At 25.7% G+C, this 11,158-nt stretch overlaps 1 protein-coding gene across 1 annotated transcript; it reads right to left on the reverse strand.

The window, feature by feature from the left end:
- Positions 1-1,288: 1,288 nt before the first annotated feature.
- Positions 1,289-6,109, reverse strand: LOC101512680 (GDSL esterase/lipase At5g55050-like). Its single transcript, XM_004509449.3, has 6 exons — positions 6,064-6,109; positions 5,537-5,719; positions 5,253-5,398; positions 3,890-4,123; positions 2,995-3,241; positions 1,289-1,665 (listed from the first exon to the last, which is right to left on the reverse strand). Exons 1-6 carry the CDS (start codon positions 6,107-6,109, stop codon positions 1,289-1,291), a joined length of 1,233 nt encoding a protein of 410 aa, XP_004509506.2.
- Between the last annotated feature and the right edge of the window lie 5,049 nt (positions 6,110-11,158).

The raw sequence follows: 11,158 nt of genomic DNA on the forward strand, positions 1-11,158 counted from the left end.
GCTTCATTTATATTTTTTTCTACTTTAAAACTTGTTGTTAATTTGATTTCTTAATATTTATTATCAACTACATTTGTAGCTTTTTGTAAAAAACCAAACTACATTTCTAGCTCCATCATATACTTTTTTTTATAATTGAATTTTTTATTAATAGGTCTAGATTCAACATTATTAATATACGCTAACTTTTATCCATCTTCAAAGAAGAGATCCTAATGACGCACACTATTAAAATATAGTGAATGGTAATTTGACCCTTCATTTTTATTTATTTATTGGATTTTAGTTTCTGATAGTATAAAATACACTATCTAATTATAGTTTCAAATAATATATTTAAGGGTAGGGAAGCAAAAACCAGAAAAGAGAAGAGTAATGAACATTCACCTTAAAATATAAAATCAGCTCGATACTACACTCATTGTGGTCCAATAGAGGAAACAACCGTGCATTACTAAGAGCAAATGGAATTTGAAATAATTGTTAATAGCTTCAAGGGTGGCACAATAAGCAATGTGTTTGGAATGAGTATCATCAAGAAAATAAAGTTTATGTTGGATCTTGATTGGCAAATCAGGTTTGTTCATACGTAGTAGTATTTATTACATATACCGTTATATATAAAGTTCTCTTTTACAAGTCCTTATAATAAAATCTAAGAACACAAGTCATTTTCTTTGAAGAGTCTTGGTAGTAAAACTCACACACATTCGAAGAGGATGAATATTGTTAATTTTAATTTTCTCCTTTAACACATCAAATATTCATAAATCCTTTTATCATCACATTAAAGATTTCACGATTTCAACTATTATGGATTATGATCGTTGCATTGTGATTTAAACACAACAATATTGTACACATTTTTATTAAAATTGTTGGTACTATAATATAATGTATAATATTGATGGGTAGATGAGTGAAAGTCAAGATAAGATAAGAAGGTAAAGTACTATTTATATATATTTTGGAAAAAAACATTTATCTTTTTCTGGGTTGATATATAAAAATGTGATTATAAAATAAATTTGATGTAATTGCAGATTTATTACCTTATTTTTACCGATTCAAGAAATTGATTTTGCTATTTTAAAATCCGACAGTTTTTGTCTCTTGTTATGATTTTTTAATTAAAAAATAGCAATATGATGTATTTTAAAAACATCAAATCATGATATGATAATGTAGAATGATGAACAACTATAAAATCGTAATAAAACTCAAAAGTTTGCCAATATACGAGATTTGTAGCCCTTTTTTTGGACAGCGTTTTGATTTAAAACATTGCTTACGGGTGATTATTGTCGAAATGAAATGAAGAAACTAAGTCTCTGAAATTATTTGGAAATACAAAGTGATCCCCTCCCTCAAATAGCATATTAGCTATCAACTTTGAAGCTCTTTGAGTGAGATTTAACCAATCCCAAAATAAGTGATCATCATGATTGTCACAAATATTGGTGTTCAATACTTTTATGCAAAGGGCCTCTCTCTCTATATACAACTTTCCTATTCCCCAAAGTTTGTCGTTCAAGGATTTCAATAATGAATCATCTCCATTGAACTTTCCAATTTCACAATGCTTTTCGTTCAAGGTTTTCAAACATGGACCTTCTCCATTCAATTTTCCAACTCCACAACATGCTGACTTTGTATCATTCAACCCTACAACATGTTCGACAAGGATCATTTAAACATTTATATAATGCCTACACTTCTGTTTCTTTTTTATTTTATGAACTTTTTTTTAAAACCCAAAATTAATAAAAAGTTTGTTTTTAACAAACTTAAACTCTTAGATCAAATCAGTTAAATTACCTACCCACCTCTTGTTAATGTACTTCATACATATGGTTAATGAAGTCTTTGGTTCGATTTTTTAACTTAGTAATCGTTTATTAAATTTTATTAACCACAAATTTAAATGTGATTAACTTTAAGTTTTTATTGTTAAAATGAGTAAATTCCTATTTTTGGTCTTGAATTTGTAAGCGTTGATTAATTTGAGATTTCAAATTTATGAAATATTTTATTGTTCCTTCAAATTGTCTTACATCACTCAAAATGCTTCATTCTTTAAGTAGATTTGTTAGAGTTGCCGAAGCATCACAAGTTGACACTATGACCTATCTATGTTCATGACACAAGTTTTTTGTACTAGTTAAAAACTTACAATTTTTGTGTGTAATGAATTCTTCATCGATACTAATTGGTTTTAGGATTCTGACGATATAAATTCAATACGCCTAAAAATTTAAATTTTTCACCGGGATGAAACTTACTTTTAGTGTTTCGTGTGATGTGACATCAATGTAAATAAGCCACAATGTCACTTAATATAATTTGCTTGGTATAAGGATGTTAGAAAATTTTGATAAATAATTTCACATTTCCTAAATTTAGGATTCCAATTGCAAATTATAGACACTTACAATTTTATAATCTAAAATGATGGTTTGCTTGTGTTAAAATACATGTAATTAGAACACTTGAAATAATAGTTAATAATATTTAAATTTGTGGATAATTAAGTCCAAACGGTCATTAATGAATTGTCTATTCTTAATTATATATACATTAATCAATACTCATTTAGTTGTATTAATCATGTATGTGAATTGTATTAATCATTTTAAAAATTGTTAACTTTTATTTTTCTCAAGTTGATGTTCAAATAATATTTCTTTATTAAATAATAGAATTAATTACAATTTTATATCATCTATTTTTCCTTCCTCAAAATTGATTCCCTTTTTTAAAAATCATGATTTTAGACTTTAGTCCCTCACTCAAATTGTTGGACTTACTTATGTGGAGAATCACCCATGAATGACAAACAAGGTTATCCACATGCATCATGATCTTGTCACCTCAACATTTTTGGAGTTTAAAAATTTGAGTGAAAGTATAAAACAATTAGATTTAAAAAAATATATGAGATCAATTTTGTGATTGAAATTGAAAATAAATATATACTATTATTATTATGCTTACCAAAGGCCAATGGGTATTTTAACATGGTGTTGAACATTGCATAAGTGTTGGCAAGTGAATACTCGAATTCTTCCAACTCGAAGCTTAACTTTTGCAGAAGAGTTTGAGTAGCTTTGTTGAATGCAACAGCGAAATCATTAAGTGGTTTCACACACTTTCCTCCATTGTTACAAGTTACAGCAGGATAACATCCTATGGGTGGAACGTTAAGGATGCCAAATTTCCGAGCCCCTAAATCATATAGTTTCTGTATTTTACAATATAATCCCAAATAAATCATCAATCAAATAAAAGTTAGCTCTAGCTCTAGGTACCTCTTTTAAAAGGATATACAAATGTTTCCTATGTAGATAATCGTTAGATTATAATAATAAATAATTTATAATTATTCTAATTCGTAATCCTGTTTTGTGTCAAGATAGGATATCGAATGAGTTATATATATATATATATATATATATTAAATACCAACATTCATCTATAAAAAGAGATTAATTAAAAATGGTGCGTCATTTCATAGTTTAATGTGTAATTGGTGTGTCAACACATTACAACCAATATAAAAATACTTATAATTAAAAGTTAATTTATTTAATAATTTAAAAGTTATAGTTGGATAATTATGTAAAAAAATTACATTAACACTTTATGTGAATTAAAAATAAATTTAATAATTTTTTTTTTTATCGATGATGTATGTAATTAATTTCCTTCCAATATATGCATTTAATAATGTGTATGACATGTGATATGTTTTTAACTCATTATTTAATAATGAAGAAAAGATGCATGCTACGGATAATGTATAAATTAAACTGAATTTATAATTTTTTTTACAGATTTAAACTCGATTTATAATTGTGTGGTCAAAAGTTATAGAAATTTATGTACTTACCCTTATATAAGAGTAATAGTTTAGCTGTAGAACAGCCAAATTTTCTTCCTTACCCAAATGAAAAACGCCACTTTCATTACGTTCATAATCAAAGATGTCATTGGTACCAACGCTAATTAGAAACAAAGCTTTTGAAAGAAAAGTAGAAGCATTTGCTGGCCCCAATATTTCAGTGATATTTCCGCTGACCAATTCAAATTGTTGCACCTGCTTTTCAAGGTAAATCACTTCTCCCTGCATACATTATTGCCTTCTTAATATTTTTGTTTCAAGAAGCATGACCATGGAAAGGTTAAACAAGGGAGTTAAACTTTAGTTTACAAAGAAATTCAATGATAATTCATGCATAATTTAAAAATAATTGTCAAACACTTTATTTTTATTAGTTTTCAATGTAAAATTAATTTACATAAAAAAATACTTATTCCCCTTTTCACATTAAATTTTACAAATTACTCCAAACTAATTTATATCATTAATTTTCAACATTATATAACCATTATTATTATTTTTATTGTATTGTACTAAACTATTCCTAAAATTGTACATATTTGATAGAAAATAAGTATGTGAGAGTTTAATAAGATAGGATAATTTGACCAAATGATTTTTTTTTTATGCAAATACTTAGAGTTTTTAAAAGCATATTGCCAAAACATTCTAATTATGTTGGCACCTCAAACAATCACATATTATTTAATAAATAAATAAAATGAAAAGTTACACAAAAATTGAAGCATTAGGCCAAAACTCAATGTAACCAGCTAAAAGCAAAAACAATATATGCCTCGTTAAAAACCTTTTTAGGAAAACTAGAAAGATATTGAAGGAAAAAAGTGTACATTGCAAACAAAAGTCTAATCCTTTAAAAAAATATTAACAAAAACATTATTCATGGAGTTTATGTTGTTATACAATTCATAAATACAAGATATAATATTCTACCAAACAAACTCGTTAGGGTGAAGACCTAAGAAAACAATCTTGTCGACACAACGATTGTTTTCTCTATAGCTATGAGAAATAATAATCTTGTCAACACAAATGATTTGATTGAAGTAAATGAAAATTAGTTTAGTGTATATGCAGTTTCAAGATAGACAATTTTACACTGACAATCAACAGTACACAAGTCATTGATTGTTTTTATGATGATAATTACAATCGTGTATTGAAATGATAAAATCAAAAATTATTATTAATTATTTGTGTAAAATTGATTTACATTGCACAATTATTTTTTCATTAAAAATTAAGAGTGTAAATAGGAGGACCAAATACATATTGATAATAATAATAAAGTAATATAAATAAGTGTAAATTATATTATTATATATAATATATATTAGAGGAAAGAAGTTACCGATTGTTTGTACCCTGTATATCGAAGAATTCCAGATCCCCCAGATGCAAAATTCACACCAACCATAATGTTGTGCTTGAAACTGTATTGAAGTTTTTCCAAATCCAAAAATGGTGGTGGACTTTTCTTTAAACCGAATTGCCTAGCTAGTTTTCACAAAATAAAAACTATTCATGCAAGAAAATTAATATAAAAACAAATAAAAAAACATATATACAATTCCAAACGATATTTTATTTATACACATTATAAATTCAACATTGTCGAAATTTATTTTTAATTACCAATTTGGTCAGCAGTATTGAGACCATTGCTAAACCTTCCAGTGGGAAATGAATGAGAAAAATCAATCCCAAAATAGGGAGAATTTGCCTTTGTTTTAGTGTTGAGAAAATTGTTGGTTCCAACATCAAATGTTGAGTCTCCAAATATGTATAATGTTGGCGTAGTAGCCTTAACCTCGTTAGCTACGAACATGTGAAGCATAGCCACATAGTATAGAAGAAAGAAAAGGATCAAACTATAATTATTTGTGATAATTAAACATTTATTACCATTGAAATTGAATGATGTCATTTTTTGTTTAAGAATCGGATACGAGTTCATTCGCCTTATGGCTCATATATGTTCTGAACAGAACATCTCTAATAGCAAATGACAAAATCCTTGTTTTTTTTTTTTTTTTGTTATTTAAACGTTAGTTAATACTTGTAAATTAACAAAAAAACTAAGGTTAATTAAATTAGAGGTCATTGTCTCGATTAATTAAAATAAATTATAGTAGGATTATAAAACAAAAAGCCGAACACACTTCCCTTGTTATCATCGGCAACAAACAGCTCAGAGCATAATCCCATGTATATATGACAATAGAAATTCAACTTTATGGCTCATAATCAGCTTGCATTTAATTAGATACGAGTGTGTTAATTTGTGCATCACACATGTATAAGTGAATTTTGAACATAAATTATATATATATAATATTTATATTTTTTTTAGAAGATATTTCATATAAAAATCTCATCTATTTTTTTTTTTAATATCAATATTTCTATGTGCAAACTATTAATGGTTATATGCTATATATTGTTTATAATAACTGTTGTGGAAGTTCATAGTTAAATTTTAAATATTGTTACTTTGAAATTTAAATAATAGATGCAGTATTTATAGACAAATTAGAAGACATTTCAAGTAAAAATCTAGAATAATATTTTTTTGCAAAATGTATCATCTATTTTTACATTACATTTATATTTTCTAAATTAAAAATAACTTTGAAGAATTGGATAACACATTTTACAATAAATATCTATCCCCCAATTATTAACATAAATAATATATACATAACAAGTCATGTAATCAGAAATTCAATTCTTAGTTTTTTATTAGCATATTAATATGTCTCTAAGGCAAATAATCATATTCATATCCCTATGATATATTATTATACTTAATTTATCTTTTCGACTTAGTTGCAGTTTTAGTTCATTTATTTGTACTGATTAACAAAATTAGTTTTCCTATTTTAAAAGTCGATAGTTTTGATATTTTGCTATGAGTTTTTAATTAAAAAATGATGACGTGAGATGCTTTAAATAACGTGACATATGATATAATTATGTAGAGTGATTAACACTCATAAAATTGAAATAAAAAGTTGTAAAAATTTAACTTTCAATTTTAGAATTTTTTTTATATTTTTAATTTGAATTAATGACATATAAATAATTAATACCTCTAGATGGTTCTATATCATATAATTGTATGTCACGTCATTTTAAATATGTTGAATCATCATTGTTTAGTTCAAAAAACTGAGAGAGGAACCAAAACTGTCGAATTTTAAAATAGGGGAACTAACTTCGTGAATCAGTATAAATAAAGGAAATTAGTCCCCCTATTTTATTTTTTTGTAACAATCACATGTGAATCCAAACTATAATTAAACATATTTTTTTTTACCTATAATTATTTTTTGTGTAGAATTATTTGAACAATTATTAGATAGAAAACTTTTAATAATACTCTCCCTCGATCATTAACATAAACATAACAACAACATTATGCATTAAATAGTTAAAGAAGAAATTCATAGGTTGCATATCAAATGATCAAAATAATGTATTAATCTCATACTTTTTTGGATAACCTTTTGCATTAGATAGTTGAATGATTTTGTTTATTGTTCTATAAAGAACATAAATCAAAATAATTTTATGGGGGTCTCACATAGTGTAGACAAAATAAATAAATTTTATGTCAACAAAATTTAACGATTTAAACAAAATATTAAAGTTTAAGATCAAATCAGCAAACACTTTACCCTTTAATATATTTAGCACAAAGAACTAAAAATACACAAATTTATCAAAGAAAAAAATAAAATCAATTTAGGAAAATACCGAGAAAAAGTAATCAAAGAAGATAAAAAAAAGTAATTATTCAAAAAAAATTAGAGAGCAAATGAAAATGACAAAATAATGTAAATTCAAAACAATGTAAGACAAATTCACAAATTTAAAATTATTGAATGTTAATAATTTAAAAAAAATTAACTATAAAATAATAATAATAATAATAATAATAATAATAATAATAATAATAATAATAATAGGAAATAAAATAATATTTGTATGTGTTTCGAAGAAATAGAAAATAAAAGTGGAGTAAGAGATTAATTTCTAAGAGACAACGGGTTGGATCAAATAAATATCTATTAATAGATTTTGCATCTCCATTTTTCTTAACACAATATTTTCATATTTTAAATTTATTTTTTCATACATTCTTTCACACCCTATCCCATTCTTATCCTACTCTCTAGAAGTTCACAACCAAGGCTTCAGGCACTAGATAATTTTGATTAAAATATTAACCGAATAAATATAGATAATTTAATAATATTTTTTTTAACTTAATTGTAGTACTAATATTTTTTTATCAATTTACGAAATCGGTTATTCTATTTTAAAAGTCGTCAATTTTTGTCGTTCTATCAAATTTTTAAATTAAAAAATAATAATTTGACGTATTTTAAATAACGTGAAATACAATGCAATCATATAGAATCATCTAGATGCATTAATTATTCACATATCATTAATTAAATTATAAATATGAAGAAAAAAAATTGAAGTTGAAAATTAAAATTTATATTGTCTTTTATTCTAATTTTATAAGTATTAATCATTCTATATCATCGTATCACATGAGACGTTATTTAAAACATGTCACATGTGTCACAGTCTAAAATTTCGAGTCTTCATCGAATTCAATTGAGTCGCCACCAAAATTTATTTTAAAACAGGGAAAATTTTGGAAAAACCCTTAAAAATAGAAAAAAATGTAAAAATGGTCGCTGATAATTAATTGCGCAAAATTATATCAATTTAAATATATTTATTTTTATTTATTATTAGATAGGAATATAAATTGTTTTTTATAAATGTGATTTTTGAGATAAAAGTGTGTTAAAAAGAGTGGAAAAAAAAGAAAGTTTTTATTAGTGTGTTTGACAAGAATATGTTCTTGCTCCTACGTATCTCCCGGTGCTATGGACAAATCAAAGTTGCGTAGTTCTTGAGTAGAAAATGTGGATGTGTTGGTTGTTTTTAAATAAATTGTATTTTTGTTATTTAAAAAAGTTAATTTTGACAAACATAAAAATACTTGCTTGATTTGAATAATTATTTTAAAATATGAGTTTTAAGACGAGTTGTACAACTCGTGTCTCAAAACTCAAGGAATAAAAAAAAAGATGTCACGTCTAATTTAATACTCTTAAAAAAAAAAAAAAAAAAGAGAAAATTTTAATTGGGCTGAGATGAGCATATTTTCCTTTTCTGTTTGGAGTCCAACTTAACACAACAAACAAACAAAAGTTAAAAAAAAAGAAAAAAAAAAGAAGGTTGGTACTGCTGAAACTCTAATAAACTTACAAACTGAACATATGGGCGGCAGTTAGGGTAATGGAGATCAAAAGTTTCAATAGAGAGAACAAAGGCTTATTTCCACGCGGACTTCACCATCGAGACAGTGAACAAGAACGACGTTGGACTGAGGCCACTGGATGAAGTCGTCGGGGAAAATGGGGAGTCAGGAGTGCGAACGGAGTGACCAAAAAGCATGGTCGGTATTCCGGCGACGACAACGATGTTCAAGGTTTGAGTTATTAATCCTATTATCTCTAACCTTTTTATACTCACATCAAATTTATAATAACAAAAATAATTTTAATCTTTTATTAATAACTCAAACTCAATAATTTACAGATTACATTTGGATAGTGATTAGGAAATGAAAAATGAAAAAAACAAAAATACCTTAATCCTTGTTTGTTCCTCTGTTTCTTTGTTTGAATAGTGATAAAATTCAATATCTGCTTTAATGTGTGTGTGTGTGTTTTTTTTTTACAAATTTCTCTCTCTTTGATTCAAAATTTCGAATTCTCTTTTCCTCCCTTTTATTTTTAAAATTTTGAATTCTAATTCTAGGCTAAAGTAAATTAGAGTGGTGTAACTTTCTGCTCATTAGACACAAAATCAAGTTCTGAACTTTACATGGTTTTGTTGCAAAATTCAGATTTTGAGTGTAGAAATTATAAAAGAAGGTTATACAAGTAATACCTTTAGTAATATGTTTGATATAAAATGAACCAATTTCTAATATGTTTCTAATATGTTTTTATATCGGATGCTCTGAATGCAGATAAAAGAAATCAAAGTTTGTAACAAGATGTTGGGGAATGTAAACAATATAAAGGAGGATTTGTAGCAGCTAAAAGGATGTACAATGTAATAGTGAAAATCAAGAAGACGAAGACTTGTGACATTTGTGTTGAATGTTGGTAGGAGAATGTATTGGCATGGACTGGTGTCTTGACTGTATTATATTGATGTGTGACATGGCAAATAAGAAATACTGAATTATTTTGGTGTAATTCGATTTCCTTGTTTGGCTTCACACTATTTTTTTGTTGTAAAATAATAATTATTTAAAATTATTTTAATAATATTAATAATAATATATTTAATAAAAATATTAAAAAATAATGTATTAAATATATCATTATTATTATTAAAATAATTTTAAATAATCATTATTTTACAAAAAAATAAAATAAAATAATGTGAAGTCAAACAATAAGGACTTCGAATTACACCAAAAATAATTCAGTATTTTTTATTTGGCATACCACACATCAGTACATTATAGGCACCAATTCATACCAATACACTGTACTGCCAACACTCAACACAAATGTAACAAGTCTTCATCTTCTTGATTTTCACTCTTCCATAGTACATGCTTTTAGTTGCTTGACTTTGTGAAAAAACTATTACAAATCCTCCTTTATATTATTTGCATTCACAGCATCCTGTTACAAACTTTTATTTCACAGTCTCCCAATTAATTGATTCATTTTATATCAGACATAGTATAACCTTCCTTTATAACTTCTACACTCAAAATCTGAATTTTGCAATAAACAGTTCAGAACTTGATTTTGTCTAATGAACAGAAAGTTACACTACTCTAATTTACTTTGGCCTATAAATAGAATTCGAAATTTTAAAAATAAAAAGGAGGAAAAGAGAATTCGAAATTTTGAAATAGAGAGTAGATTTTCTTTTTGAGAGAGAAATTTGTAAAAAAAAAAAAACACACACATTAAAGCATAGATCGAATTTTATCACTATTCAAACAAGCAGAAATAGAGGAAACAAACAGAAATAGAGGAACAAATTAAGGTATTTTCGTTTTTTTTTCATTTTTCATTTCCTAATCACTATCCAAATGTAATCTGTAAATTGAAGAAATAGAGGAACAAATAGAAGAACTAAGGTATTTTTGTTTTTATTTTTTATTTTTTATTTCCTAATCACTATCCAAATGTAATT

Source organism: Cicer arietinum, chromosome 7 (genome assembly GCF_000331145.2).
Source record: "Cicer arietinum cultivar CDC Frontier isolate Library 1 chromosome 7, Cicar.CDCFrontier_v2.0, whole genome shotgun sequence".
Lineage (NCBI taxonomy): Eukaryota > Viridiplantae > Streptophyta > Magnoliopsida > Fabales > Fabaceae > Cicer > Cicer arietinum.

Excerpts from the sequence above, each read along its gene's own strand:
- LOC101512680 (XM_004509449.3), bottom strand. The coding sequence starts at position 6,109 with ATGGGATTATGCTCTGAGCTGTTTGTTGCCGATGATAACAAGGGAA. Across the intron at positions 5,399-5,536 it reads CAATACTGCTGACCAAATTG|CTAGGCAATTCGGTTTAAAG; the intron begins GTAATTAAAAAT and ends TGTGAAAACTAG. Across the intron at positions 4,124-5,252 it reads ATACAGGGTACAAACAATCG|GGAGAAGTGATTTACCTTGA; the intron begins GTAACTTCTTTC and ends TAATGTATGCAG.